General features: G+C 42.3%; 1 protein-coding gene across 1 annotated transcript; it reads right to left on the reverse strand.

Annotated features, from left to right (window-relative positions):
- Positions 1-6,822: 6,822 nt before the first annotated feature.
- Positions 6,823-10,677, reverse strand: MAP1LC3C (microtubule associated protein 1 light chain 3 gamma). The gene is made up of 4 exons (XM_007954512.1): positions 10,620-10,677; positions 10,454-10,509; positions 10,164-10,270; positions 6,823-7,045 (listed from the first exon to the last, which is right to left on the reverse strand). Exons 1-4 carry the CDS (start codon positions 10,675-10,677, stop codon positions 6,823-6,825), a joined length of 444 nt encoding a protein of 147 aa, XP_007952703.1.
- Between the last annotated feature and the right edge of the window lie 4,892 nt (positions 10,678-15,569).

Consider the following 15,569-nt stretch of genomic DNA (forward strand, 5'->3'; position numbering starts at 1 on the left):
ACCAGGTGCATCTCGCTGGGTTTTAAACACCAGAGGCTCAGCCTCAAAACTCACGTCTACATGTCACCACAGTAGGACAAACTGACAGACAAGTTTGTCCTGCTATTGGAGACCTCTATTATCCCTCCCACCTGAGTCCCTATGGCTGACTGTTCCTCTGTCTGGCTTCCTGTGCCTAAGGAAATAGAAGGAAAGTACGTTTTTTTTGTTCCATTCCATTCTTAAGGAGCTGAGCTTATTGTGTTCACTCATTTGTCTCCAAGCAGGCTCCTACTAGTCTTAACTGGGGTGGGGAAATAGTTGAGCGTAATTATGTTTACTTATTTATTCCCAATCAGGGTCCTATCTGTTCTAATTATCTGCCTTAACCAGGGTGGGGGAAATAGTTTTGACTTTACTTGGTTTCACTATGAGTCATAATCAACTGGATGGTAGTGAGTGTTTTGAAGATACATTTGGCATTATCTGGTTACATTTTTGAGGCATTTGCAGTTCAGTGGTAGAGTTCTCACCTCCCAGTGGGAGACCCTTGTTTAATTCCAGGTCCATGCACCTCATGCACAGGCACCAACCATCCATTATTGGAGGCTTGTGTGTTGCTATAATGCTGAACACATTTCAGCTGAACTATTAGAATAGACCAGAACTAGAACTTCTGGACTAGGAAGAAAGTCCTGGTGATGTCCTTCTGAAAATCAGCCAATGAAAATCTTATGGATCACAACAGTAAGGTCCACAACTGGTCCTGAGAATGGTGCAGGACCAGGCAGCATTTGTGTCCTTGTAAATGTGGTTGCTATGATTTTGGGTCTGACTCCATGACAGCTAACATCAACAAGGATTCATTTTTGCTATCACTATTGCAGAGTGAAGGAAGTTCTACTAGAATCCAGCAGAGGCCAGGGATGCTGCTCAACTTCCTACAGTACACACAAAGGCCATTCACAACAAAGGATTACTCTGGTGCTGAAGTGGGTGAGACATCTGGCTGCTAACCAGAAGGTGGGTGGTTCAAATCCACCAGCTGTTCTATGACAGGAAGATGAAGAAATCTACTTCTATAAAGATTGGAAACTCAGTTGGGGTCTCTATGAGTTGGAATTTACTCCATGGCAGTGGGTTTGGTTTGGTTAATAATGCTAAGGTTAAACAAAACTGCCTTAGATCTCGCCTTGTATAACTTGGGCCTACTGGCTACTAGGAGCTCTGGTGGCATAGTGCCTAAGGCGTTTGACTGCTAACCAGAAGGCTGGTGGTTCAAACCCACCAGCCACTCCTTGGAAGGAAGGTTGGGTAATCTACTTCCATAGTCTTCTGGGAAACCCGAGAAGGGGTCACTATGAGTTGGACCTGACTCAATGCAGGCAGTGAGTTTGGTTTTGGTATCGGCTGGGCTGCTAGAGGTTCAAATCTTTTGACCCTGAAGGACATTGCTGGGGGGGATATAGGTGTGAACTGGTTTCATTTGTTCATGAAAGAAAACAAACACACTTAGAAATCTTCTTTGCGTATTTTCAGGATTAGGGAGGAATGGTGTGAAAGCAGAGCCATGATTAAGAATGCCTTTTTTGGACCTATGAAGAACTCTATCCTTGTATCCCATAGTGACTTTACAGGACACAGTATAAATGCCCCATAGAGTTTCCAAGGCTGTAATCTTTAAGGAAGCCAACTGCTACATCTTTATCCCGCAGAGTGATTAGCAGCCAAGTGATTAACCACTGCACTGTGTATTGAACTCCTCCAGTTAAGAGTGTGGCAGTGCAAAATCAGTAAAAGTTTAGTAGATTTTAAGATGCTTTTCTTTTTAACTCCTGTTGGATTAAATGACAACAAAACTGCTCTCTTTTTAGTATGATTTATTCCCCAGAATATCCTGATGATAGAATTATTATTGTCAACCTGAAGCAGGAGTGGTGCAGTTAATATGCTCAGCTGCTGACCAAAAGTTGAAGGTTTGAGCCTACCCAGGGATGCCTGGGAAGAAAGGCCTAGCAATCTACATCTGAAAAATCAGCCATTAAAAACCCTATGGAGCACATTTTACTTTGATATACATGGGTCATGAATTCTGGTTGACTTAATGACAACTCCCCCCACCATACACACACACAGCAAGGGCCAGCAAATTTTTTCTTAAAGATAAATATTTTTAAAGTAAATATTTTAGGTTTTGAAAGTCATTAGGTTTTTGTTGCAACTACTCTGCATTTGTAACACAAAAGCAGTCTGAGACAATAGTAAACAAATGGGTGTGTCTGCATTCCAATCATACCTTACAAAAATAAGCACCAGGCCTTGGGGTTTGCAAGCCCTACTTTGCTAACTTTTAGCATAGAACTCGAATCTTTGGTCAGCTAAGATTCCATGTTAGCTGTGTTAGCTGTACATAAACAACTCATTTTCTATCAGAGCTTTTCGATTTTATGAGGGTGGCAAGTAGGTGACTAATGCACTGCTAAACCAGTGGTGTTGTGTTTTTTTTTTCCTGACTTATGGTGACCCCATGTGTATCACAGGACAATTGTGCTCCCTAAGGTTTTCAATGGCTGATTTTCAGAAGTAGATCACCAGAACTTTTCTTCCAAGGTGACTGAGTGGATGCCAACCTCCAACCTTTTGGTTAGTACTTGAGTGTTTAACTGTTTGTGCTACCCAGAAACTCTTTAATGCACTGCATTAAGGATCTCAACTAATAGTGACCCAATGTGACAGAGTAGACTGCCCACTAGGGTTTTCTACACTGCAGTTTTTATGGGAGCAGACCTCCAGTTCTTTCTCCTGTGGAGCCACTACAGGCACAGAAAAATATTTTTCTTCCCTGAACTAAGCACTGAAAACAACTCATACCACTCACTAATAGTTCTGTTTTTCCCCTCTGAAGTCTAATTTATCACCAAGTATTAATTAAACACCAAAAATGTGCTTAGGTGGGCATCACCAGGAACACAACCAAGAAAACTTACAGTCCATGTTCTTAAGGATGTCTGTACTTATATGACAATAAGACATAGACACACAATCACAGCAAATTCAAGTGTGAACGTTAGATAATTCCCTAAATGCACTTGTAACAAATGGTTAGGCATTTGGAGAAAATGAAACCTAGATTCTTCTTTACTTCTGTTATCACAATAAATTCCAGTTGGTTCAAATACTAAAGTGTAAAAACATGAAACCATAGTGCTAGAAATAATCACAAGATGGGCATATATTTTTAATAATCTTGGAGTTGAGAGAATCTTTCGAATCAGAACGTGAACTTCTCTGATGCCACAAGGAAAAATCACATATAAATAAAAAATATCTACATGGGAAAAAATCTGCCTTTATCAAAAGGAATTGGATAATTATTTAATATACATGACAAAGTTTACTACTTAATAATGTGAACTCCTGAAAAATCAACAGAATAATTTTAAGTACATGAATAGATGCTAAAAAAAAAAAAAAAAAAAAAAAAAAAAGTTAAAGAAATCCAGACTAAAAACCATTAAAATTCATCACTATTGGACAGGCCAGCTTCTGTCTTTCTCTCTGGGATCACAGGCTCTCCAGCTTCTCCTTGGAAGGATGTTCCCTGCAGAAACCACATGGTCTTGCTGTGAGCAGCCCCCTGGATCCATGCCAGTCCACAGCCCCAACTGAGCCCAGTCTGAGTCATCTAGCCTAGGTGCCAGACAAGTGAATGAAGAAGCCTCCAGACGATCCCACACCCCAGCTGTTCAATCATTCCCAACTGAGTCCCCAGAAGTCCTGGAGCAGAGTCAAGCTGTTGCCACTATGAACTCTCCTAATTCCTGACCCACAGAATTCATGAGCATAATAAAATGTTTGTTGTTTTACACCACTAAGTTTTATCTAGCCTGTCATACAGCAACAGGAAACCAAGCGATACTCACCATAAGCAAGATCGCTGACGCATCTCACTCTGGCCAGACAGATTTAATGTATGAGGGGAAGCTACATCAGGAAGGATCGTGGTGACCTAACACAACACAGTGCTCAGACAGTTACAAAATGTATGTACTATGTATGATCTACGTACTTGGAGAACAATGGACAATCTTTGATGCTGAGATTCAAGGAAGACAGGATGTGGAGAAGGCTGAGAGCCAGAGGATCAGTGGTGGGCTTACGCAGTGAGTGTTCAGGGAAATGTCCAAGGACACTCACTCCTCATCAAGTTCAAAGTATATTTACTTGGGAAGAGTATTCATTGTATTCATTGATCAAGGTGAAACAACAAGGATATGTCCAGAGAACAAATCTGGGAGACAATGTCTTACTAGGTGCATGCCAAGATGACTCAGGATGAAGGATAGAGGAACTGACTAGTGCTGACAAAGCAGGAGGGGGAAGGACAGCCACACAGTTGAGCAGAAGAGGGTAGGCTGGCTGCCTGTGAGGGATGAAAATCATCCAGGAGCAGGGATAGTCAACCCCAGAGAGTGAGCTGAGTAAAGGTCCAATGTGTGTGCTGGGGAGCCTTGGGTAGATCACAACTTCTCTGAGCCTCAGTTTTCTCAACAAATGCTCCCTGCTTCTCCAATTACAATGCTTTCTCTTTCCTTTCCCCTCAAAACCAAAACCAAACTCACTGCAGTCGATTCGACTCACAGCGACCCCTCATTGGGTTTCTGACACAGTATCTCTAAAAAAGTAGATCACTCAACTCCAAACACCTTAACAAAATCCACAAGGTCCTGTAAACCATGCCCTACCTAGCTCATCCCTTCCTCTCACTGGCTCAATTCTACCTACTCTAGAAACCTTTGTTTCTAAAACTCTTCAAACCTTTTCTGACCTTAACAAGTTGCCATGGAGATAATCAGATTCAGGGCAACTCCACATATGTTAGAATAGAAACGTGCTCCATAGGGCTTCCAATGGCTGATTTTTCAGAAGTAGATCACTAGGTCTTTCTTCTGAGGTGCCTTTGGGTAGACTTGAACCTCCATCCTTTTAGCAGCTGAGCATGTTAACTGTTTGCACCACCCAGGGACTTCTGACCTTAAAACAAAATAAGCCCATGCTGTCAACTTGATTGTGATTCGTAGCAACACTACAGGACAAAGTAGAACTGCCTCATAGGGTTCCCCAAGCTGTAAATCTGTACGGAAGCAGATTGCCACATCTTTCTCCCACAGAGTGGGTAGTGGGTGCAAGCTGCCAACCTTTCGGTTAGGAGTCAAGCTCTTAACTGCTGAGCCTCTAGTGCTTCATTTTCTGACCTTTGGGCCTTCATATTCAATGTTTCCCTCTTCTGGCTCTTTCTCATCATTTTGATCCAAATGAATATTACTCCTTCTGAGAAGCTTTATCTGCTCTAGATAAAGGATTGCACCTGCCAGTCAATCTCTTTTTCTCTCCTTTATTGCAATTACAAGATTTATCTTGACTGTTGTCTTTCTTCCCTCAGTAGTATTAAAATAAGCTCCACGAAAGATGTGACTTTGCCTATCTTGCTCAGCAATCCCATGAAGTAATGCTGTGAAGACTTCCTTGACCCTCACCCTCCAAGCAGTCAGAGCACTCACTCTTTTTGTGCTGTTGATGAACCAAACATCCCACCATCACTGTATTCATTGGACTCTACTGCTCTCCTTAGCTTAGATTCTGTAACTTGGCTCTGTAGCCCAAGTACCAACAAGTACCTTGTTGAGTACTTATCAAACCCACCAGCCACTCCTTGGAAGGAAGATGGGGCAATCTACTTCTGTAGTGATACTGCCTTGGAAACCCAAGGAGGGGTCACTATGAGTCGGGTCCGACTTGACAGCACATAACAACACAACAATAGCTTCATCTTAGAGAGCCTAGCAGTGGATTAGAGCTTGGGTTTCTGAAGCCAGACTCCCTGCTCTCAAATTCCAGTAGACTGTGTTTTGTGAATCTGGTAAACATTCCTTGACCTTCTTCATCTGTAAAATGATGACCCCAGTAGTTAACAAGAGAGAGTTGTGATGAGAAGTGTATACATGCAGAGTGCTTAGAATAATGTCTGGCACATAGTAAACACATTGTTTAAATTACTTTATATTGAGAAGTTACAACTTTGGCAAAGCTACGAGTTTCATAGAAAGGTAAATAAGATGAAATAACCAAGTAGAGTGAATGCTATGGAAATATATATAATATTTTCTTTAATTACACAGGTGAAAATGGCTCTCAGATAAGCTTAGCATGGTTTTCATGGGCTTAAGTTGGTTCCACCAAAAGCTACTCCTAGGCCAGAGGTTCTCTCTATAGACTTGTGTCATAGAAGTGACTCCTTTCCACATACAAGGGCTAAAATCAGCTTCCTAGGGAGCCTGCTTCACCACTGAAGATGAACTTAAAATATATCTCCAGCTCATTGGACAAAACCATCACATATATTAACCACTTCTTATTTAGAAAGAGGAGCTCTGGTAGCATAATGCCTAAGGCATTTGACTGCTAACCAGAGTGCTAGCAATTTAAACCCACCAGCCACTCTTTGGAAGGAAAATGGGGCAACCTACTTCTGTAGTGACACTGTCTCGGAAACCCAAGGAGAGGTTGCTATGAGTTGGGTCCGACTCGATGGCACATAACAACAACAATTTAGAAAGAGAGTTTCTATGGACCAAAAAAGACTGAGTCTTTCTTAGGGACTGAACACAAGAACATGGAGCCCAAAAGAATGAACAGAAAGGACCAGGTCTTTACTGTCACTGGAGGTGCTGATCATCCCAGGGTGTCCTTGTTATCTAGGCCCCTCCCAAGTACACACAGGAGGAAATCCTCCCTTCAGCCAGAGTCTGACTATCAGGTAGAAGACAAGCTCATTGTGAAGAGCTAGAGAGGGCTGTAGGATCTGTCCCCAAGGTTGCTCCCATCTCTGGGGGCTGCCTTCCCCCAGCAGCCAAACATCTCCTGTGAGGCATAGGTCATGTATACAAAGCCATCCTCATCCTTGTAGTCTCTGTAGACTTCTGCCATGGTCACACTCATGCTGGCCAGGCTCTTATTATTCACCAACAAGTAAAAGGCTTCAGTGGTCCTCAGCACCATGCGGCTCCTGGGTTTGAGGGTATGGGGAGAGATTTCAGAAAGGAAAGACGTTAAACTGGCAGGGAATGGGCCTCCATCCTAAGTTTTACCACAGTTTGACCAATATAAACATATGTCATGGAGATGAGATGCCCTAACTCCCAAAATCTAGAGGCAGTGGTCTTCAAACTTCAATATACACTAAAATTATCTAGAAGGGGCTTGTTTAAAATGCATATTCCCAGGTGCCACCCCCAAGAGATTCTCATTCGGTTGATCTGGAAAGAAGTCTAGCTATCAAGACTCCTAATGCTCCAGATGTCTTGCCAGCTCTTCCCTGGAGATTTAAGATACTGTTGTTGTTATGTGCCATTGAGTCTGACCCGACTCATAGCAACCCCTCCTTGGGTTTCCAAGGCAGTATCACTATGGAAGTAGATTGCCCAACCTTCCTTCCAAGGAGTGGCTGGTGGGTTTGAACTGCCAGCCTTCTGGTTAGGAGTCAAGTGCCTTAGGCACTATGCTACCAGAGCTCCTCTGAAAATGACCAAGGGAATGAAGCAACACCATTATTCACTGGCAGACATGCCAGCATAAGAACACTAAGCAATAAACCATTGCTTACTATGAAATTAAGGTCCTTGGGTAGCACAAATGGTTAAGTTCTGGGCTACTAACCAAAACACAGGCAGTTAAACCCACTCAAGATGCCTCAGAGATAAGGTCTGGTGATCTGCTTCTGAAATGTCATCATTATGAAAACTGTGGAATAGAGTTCTACTCTGAAACACACAGGGGCACCATGAGAATCAACTCACAATCAGGAACAGGTTACTGGTTTTGATAAGAAATTAAAGAATTTCCATAGCAGTACAAAGGTGATGAACCAAATCACAATTCAATAGCCTTGGATAACATTTGGAAGGGCTATTCTGCTTAAATGTGTGTCCTTTCCTCATCTGTCCTTTAACAATAATATAGAGATGCATTAATAAGATAGAGAAGCAGCAAAGTTCAACTGGATCTGCTTCAAATGTCAAGGTCAACCTGAGTCCTGATTACTCCCAGAAATCATTGGAAAGACCTAAGCCTCTGTAAGCATATTTTAGTTTGCTGTCATTTGTGAGGCAGGCACAGCAGACCAATCTAAATCTCAGAACTCTGAAGCTTCTGATGGGTGAGTGAGTGAAACAGTCAAGAAAGGAGCTGGTTGGAGGGTAATTTCAGAACCTGATTCTGAAATTAACAGTGAGATAATCCCTCATGAAATTACCCTAAAAGTTTTTATTTTGACAATCACATGACTATCTTTAGGTGAAAAATAACATAGAATGAGTGGAGCTGGAGTTAAGTATTGCAATCAGTTCTGCAGGTGATTGCTCTTATGTCCAGAGATTGCACCTCCATTGCTATCTCTTGTCAGGTTCTCATTTTATGAGCATTGGAATCCCCATTGTATGAAGGATATGCACAGGGGCTTTGTCTGCTCTGTTCACTGTTGTATCCCCAAAGTCCAGATAGCACTTGGAACATAGCTGATGCTTAATAAATATTGTGGAGCTTCTAATGGTTGGATAGGGATGTGGGTCAGGGGTGGTGGTGAAGATAGGAGGGCCACTGTGAGGAGAAAAAGAAACGGCTGTCAGTTTGTTTGTTTGTTTGTTTTCGTGGGGTAGGAGGGTCAAAAATGATCCCACATATTGGGATCTAATCCTGATTTTTTGCAACAAAACTCAAAATAATGAAAAAGACCAGGCTTTTACTGGTCAGATGGAGACTAGTGGGACCCTTGAAACTATGGCCCTTGGTCACACTTTGGAGTTGGAAATGAACTCATTCTCACAGCTGAATTTTCAGTCAAACAGTAGACAGGTCTACAAGGTGAAAAATAATTTTAGGAAGGCGGACATTCCTTAGAACAATCAATCATTGAAGATCAAAAGGGCAGTAGTTGCCCAAGTACAAAGTTCAGAAGGCAGGACGGGTTAGGAGAGAAGGAGGAATGAAAATGAAAAACATAGGGAGGATGTGTAAGGAGTGATGTTACATTGAGGAGATTGCAATCAATGACATGAAACAAAGCATGCATGAATTTTTTTTTTTTTTTTTAATTCACCCAATGAAAACCCTATGGAACACAATTCTACTCTGACCCACGTGGGGTTGCCATGGGTTTGGTTTGGGCTTTTTTTGGAGCAATGTAGGGAGTGTGTGGTAGTTAAGGTTGTTGTCAACTTGCCTTGGCCTGGTTGAGTGGCAGAGCAGCTGGAGGTAGTTATTCCTCATGCTGAGACTGGCAATCAACTCCATGGTGGAATCTGCCACAAGCAGCTGAGCAGCTGCTTTAGAGATGTGGTCTGCTTCCCACATATAAGGAGAAGATTTGGGATTGGTCTCTAGACTTTTGCCATGCTTGAACCTTGCATGTAGCAAGTCGTTGTTCCACTAGTGCTATGCCCTGCTGATCTTGAGACTTCTTCTGGACTTGAATTAGTGGTCTGCCATGTTTGGTTATGTTGGGACCATTGCTTTTTACTTGTCAACCTTGGGCTTGTCAGCCTCAGCAGCCAGCAGCTGTCTGAGTGAAAAAAGGCCTGCATCTTCAGTGGGCTGGGAGCAGGAGGTAGAGGTAAAGCCCAAGGTTGAGGGGCTTTTCACCCAGCCCCTAAAGCCTGGCACTTTGAACTCAGACTTAAAGCCTCCAAAATTATAAGAGAATAAACTCCTGTTTGTTCAAGCCATTCTATTTGTGGTATATTCCTGTCAGAGTGGCACTAGGTAACCAGAACAGAGTATTTGCCTTTTGAAGAGGTCACCTAGCCCCCAGGTGCACACACTTCAAGAAGTACTGCATCTTCTGGCAAAGTGCAATCTAAGTTTAGAGTAGTATCTGAAAGAAAGGACCTTTGAGACTAGTTTCAGAGCCAAGATTACTTTGGAAAATTCTTAGAAACTTTGGGAATTATTACCCCCTTTAGATTTGTTATCTAAGGAATTCTCCCCATCTGTTTAAAACAACTTCATTCTAAGAAATTTCCTCTCTCTTTTCCCCTTTATACCCCTCCCCAAAACAAAATATTATAAACATAACAGAAGGAACCCAGGTGCACACAATTGTCCCCCTCCTTCCCTGCTTTCCCACCTACCGAAGGAGGCTGAGGAACTGGGTCATGGTCAGCTCCTGCGGGACCAGGAACTTGGTTTTGTCCAGTGGAGGCAGGAGCTTCTCACGGGGGCAGCGCTCCACTATTACCTGCCAAGAGTGTCAGCATGAGTCTCTTCTGAAGCAAACCTTTAAGAACTGGGCTCAGGCTGCTCTGCATCTTAGGAACTTGGGACAGCGAAATGCTGTTGGGTGGTCTTTTTTTTTTTTTTTTTTTCTTCAGAGAACAACAGGCCCCAGGCCCCTAGGAAATTAAATACCCTGGAATCTTACCGGGATCTTGCTTGGAAACTTTGCCCGGATTCCTGCCACTTCCTCTCTTCTGGTTGCTGTGAAAATTTAAATGCAAATGAATTGCTAGGCCTGGAAGAGAAGCCCATGTCCTCTCTTTCCCTCTCTGAGAGGCCAGAACCCAGAAAAGTGCCCCCAAGAACTTTACCTAAACTTTTCCTCTGCTTGAAAGGTCTGAGGCTTGGGCTTTTCTGTGGAGGCTGCATTTTACTCATCAGCTGTGTCTGTGTCTGATTTCAAAAGCAAAAAATCTGCAACAGAGACCTAACTCCTTCCTCCAGCTGCTTCCAAATTGCCTTCAGGAGCTGAAGGAGGCTTTTATGTAGGGCTGGTGACATCAGGCCTCTCCCCTCTCTCTTCACCCCACCCCATTTCCCAAGCAGGAGGGCATTAGGTCTGAGGGGGAAAATGGAATAGCCACCTGCTTGTTAGTCAGAGGAAACCACTTTGCTCACTGCCAGTTAAGAATGTGTCTTTGCTAAAGGAATTAAGGCTCACAATAAAATCATTAGCCATGCACTGGAACAGCCCACTTCTGGGCTGAGGAACTCTGCAGAATACTTCAGTACTGAAGCTTCCTGAGCGCAGTCCAGGATGGATCCACCTTACCCTAAAATATGCTGTATAGTTCTCACAACAATCCTTGCCATTTTTCACAGGAAGAATGTTGGATTTAAAAAGGTTAAGTAATTTGTCCAAGGCCACACAGCTAGCAAGAGAGGCAGTTGGGATTAAAACCCAGATTTGTTACAAAGTAGTACTATGCTCTGTAGTTTTCCAATGTAGTCTGTCATTTCAAAAATAAAGGAGGGAAAGGAGGACAGTTATTACACCTAAGATACCTCTTTAAGAGATTAGAAACTGAGGCCCCTCAATATTAATTGATTTCCCAGGATCAAACAACTAGTAAGAGGCAAGACCCAGTTCTTCCAGAGTGGTTGATTCTTCCAGAGGCTGATTCCTAATACCTAGACATGGGAGTAGACCTTCAGGCTCCAAATGAACAGCAAGTTTATATTTCCTTCCCTGCTAACAATATCTTCCATGGCCCCCAGGTGGAGTCACTCAGTAGTGAAGACTCTTCAAATGAAGGAAGAGTGATGGAGAGGCCTGCATTTGGCTTTCTCAGCTGGTACATGGGGATCATGATCTCAACCACACCTACCTTTCAGGATGTTATGGGAGTAAAGGGGATAATAGAATATAGGACTTAGGAAAAGTAAAATATAGGCATATTCATCACTTAGGCAGAAGAATCAGCTACATATGGTTTCTTTTCTTGAAAACTTCTATTTTGAGGGAGCATGGTTTGTTGTACTATGTTGACTTGCATGATGATGTGATGCTGGAAGCTATGCCACTGGTATTTCAAAAACCAGCATGGTCACCCATAGTGGGCAGGTATTAGTGAAACTTCCAGATTCCTCAGACCACAGGAGAGAACGCTGTTGACTACAAGGTGATCAAAGCTACAAAATACCAATGGCACAGATATCATGGGGAAGGAATTAGGAGTAGCACTGTGAAAATCCCTTGAGCAAGAATGCCAGGCTTGATCCAGAGTCCTATCTTATGGTATTTTAATAAACAAAAAATGGACTTTACTCATGATGCAGATCAGACATGTGCAGTTGAAAATAGGCTTCTTAAAACTTCACCCATCTTTTAGGCATGCCATGTGAAACACAACCAGTAGAAGTCATTTGATGCCCACTAACCTACCTTCTCACCTCACCTGGCTTTCCCAACATCTCCTCAGTTAAAGAATATTTAAAGTCCTGGTATGAGAGAGAGTGAGCTGGTGGGATAAGAGATGGGAGAGAGTGGGACACTTGACATTGGAATCAGGAAGAACTTAACTCCTGTCCAAGCCACCTGCTTCCTAAGATAACCACCAGTCAACCCACTTATAATTTTGCCATACATTCTGATGCATATCATATCCATAGAGGCAAGAAGAAAGATTTTGGAATTGAACTTACGTTCTGTTATGGATGGAATTGTGTTTCCCAAAAAGTTATGTTGAAATTTAACCCTTGCACCTGTCAATACGACTCTGTTTATAAATAGGGATTTTTTGTTGTTGTTGTCATTTTAATAAAAGTCATTCCACAGGGGACCAGGTTTGCTGGTCTGATGGAGCCTGGTGGAACCACTGAGACTATGGCCCTTAGCTGCCCTTCAGGTCTGGAATTGAATCCACACCTGTGGCTTCCAGCCAAACAAAAGACAGGCATAGAAGTTGAACATTTACCTGAGGTAGAGATACTCCTTGGAGAGAAAAAACATGGGTGAAAGGAGGGCTGCTTATGCACAGGGAGACAGCTCAGGGGGCAGGAGTGCATGGAGAGATGGAAACAGGGAAGAGGTGACTGTTGGGAGGAAGTGGGAGGGGAGCTGTTGCATTGTGGTGAATTGTGGTCAATATCATGAGACAAAGTGTATGTGAACTGCTGTATGGAAAGTGAATTTGCTCTGTAAATTTTCGCCCAAATCACAATAAAAAAAAAAAAAAGAAAGTCTTCCAGGGGAGGATGAGTCCTAAACCTCATCACTTCTGAGTGGTGTCTTATAAAAAGAGCACGTTAGACACAGAGGTGAAGGAGCTCTTGTGGCTTAGTGGATAAGGCATTTGGCTGCTAACCAGAAGGTCAATGGTTCAAACCCACCAGCTGCTCCATGGCAGGAAGATGGGTCAGTCTGCTTCCATAAAGATTTAAAGCCTTGGAAACCCAATGGGGGTCACTATGAGTTGTAATCAACTCAATGGCAGTGAGTTGAGTTGGTTTGAGATACAGAGGCATGCATACACAGGGGAAGACAGATGCCATGAAAGGATCATCTACAAGCAAAAGAATGCCCAGGAGGGAGACAGAAGAAATCAGAAGAGAGGCTAACAGAAGGAATCAACATGTCCAAGATCCTGATGTGGAGTGTTAGTCTCCAGAACTGTGAGGAAATAAATTTCTGTTCTTTAAAGCACTCACTTGTGATATTCTTGTTATAGTAGAACTATGTAACTAAGACAGGCTCTAAATCTTGTTTACTAGGAAGTTTCCTAGCTTCTTTGAGCCTCATACTAATCATTAGCCAAATGGATATGCTTTCACTCATCTCCCAGAGTTATGTGAGGATTAATGTGGAAATCTATGTGATGTGTATAAATATACGTGAGATGACATAGTAAGAGCTCAATACTACTTCATACTACTCGTGTCCTGTGCAGCTAATATCCTAGCTCACTTCCCTCACACTTCTTGGAACTGAAAGAGTTGCCTATGCTCACTCTTTCCACTTAGCTCACTGACCGCTCCTTAAACTCATGCAGTCTGGATCCTGTCCTCAACACTAAAGCAATGCTACTGGGAAGGCAGCAATAACACATGCAAAACGCTCTATTTTGTCCTTATTTTATTTGATCTTTCCCTCCTCACCATCTGACATTGGCACCCATTCTCCTTCTAAAACCTCTCTCATCAGTTAGACCAGAATATCACTTTCTTCTGATTCTTGTCTTTCTTTTCTAACTTTCCTTCTCAGCCCCAACTGGCTCTCACTCTTTTGCACAGCCACAATTTCCTTAAATTCTTCAAGTCCAACCCAATTTCAGAATGATATGTATATAGTTATCTTGTGTAGCCATAACAGAAATACCACAAGTGGGTGGCTTTAAAGAACAGAAATTGATTGTTTTAAATATTTAGGAGATGAAAGTCCAAATAAAGGGTGTGGCTCTAGGGGAAGGTCCTTCTTTGTCTATTTCTATTTCTAATAGCAATCTACCCTTCAAGTTCCTGGGTTTATAGGGTCATCTGCCTCCCTCATTGTCAGATAACATCTATATGAGTCTCTTTGACTAGGCTGCTCTTTATTTAACTCAGAAATGATTAGATTTAGGACACAACTTAAAATGATATAGTATCTTTAACATAGCAAAGAAAACCCTATTTCCAAATAGGATATATATTCCACAAGTGTATGGGTTAGGATTCCAACACATATTTGTGGAAGCAGAGGAGTGGGGAGGTGGGGGCTGTTCAGTCCATAACAATAATCTTTGATGTAGATAACTGAGACATTTTTCTTCCCTACAAAATGTATAAAAACATTTTCACAGAACTGTTCTATTCTTCATGACCTGTAGCATGTGAGCTTACGTAACTGCCACATATTTGCTATGCAAACATGCTTTAAGATCAGTCCCCCAAGTATCATAATTTCTTCCAACCACATCACTGACCCAAGTCCATCATATATGCAAATTTTAGAGCCAACCAGTGCTTCTTCTATTGCCCCTTAAATTTTGGTATCACCCAGATTCTAACATCATTTTTTTGCTCTATATTTCTTCCTGATTTTAATAATTCCTGAGGAGTTTCTCAAAGTGACTCCAATGTGATTTAAAACTGGACTTGCCCTTGGCAAATGGAAATGTTTGGGACACAGGGAGTGACTAGGACAAATCCGTTTTGTTCTCTGTGGCTACTGCCATCCATCCTCCCTGGTTTTAATTAAAATAGGAAGACAGGTTTTATTATTTATTTATTACTTTTCATATTTACTGTTTATTTTTTAAAAATTTTATTGTGATTGAGTGAAATTTTACAGAGCAAATTCATTTTTCATACAGCAGTTCATATACATTTTGTTGAATGACATTGACTGCAATTCCCCACAATGTAATAATTCTCTTCCCTCTAACTACATAACCCTGTAGTTACCTCTTCCCTGTGTCCTTCCCTCCCCCTTACAGCTGTCTCCCTGTGTTAGCACTGCCCTAACATGTTCTACCATGATTGATTGCTCTAAGGAGCCTTATCTACCTGATGTACATGTTCACCTCCCATGCACTGCCCTCCCCCTTACAGCTGGCTCCCTGTGTTAACACTGCCCTAACATGTTCTACCATGATTGATTGCTCCAAGGAGCCTTATCTACCTGATGTACATGTTCACCCCATATGCCTGTCTATTGTTTGGCTAGAAGCTACAAGAGTGAGTTCAGTTGCAGATCTGAAGGGAAACTAGGAGCCACAGTCTCAGGGGTCTCACTAGGCTCTATCAGACCAGCAAACCTGGTCTTTTTTTTTTTTTTTTTT

This window comes from Orycteropus afer, unplaced genomic scaffold (genome assembly GCF_000298275.1).
Source record: "Orycteropus afer afer isolate SDZICR_OR568_19922 unplaced genomic scaffold, OryAfe1.0 scaffold00463, whole genome shotgun sequence".
In the NCBI taxonomy this organism is placed as follows: domain Eukaryota; kingdom Metazoa; phylum Chordata; class Mammalia; order Tubulidentata; family Orycteropodidae; genus Orycteropus; species Orycteropus afer.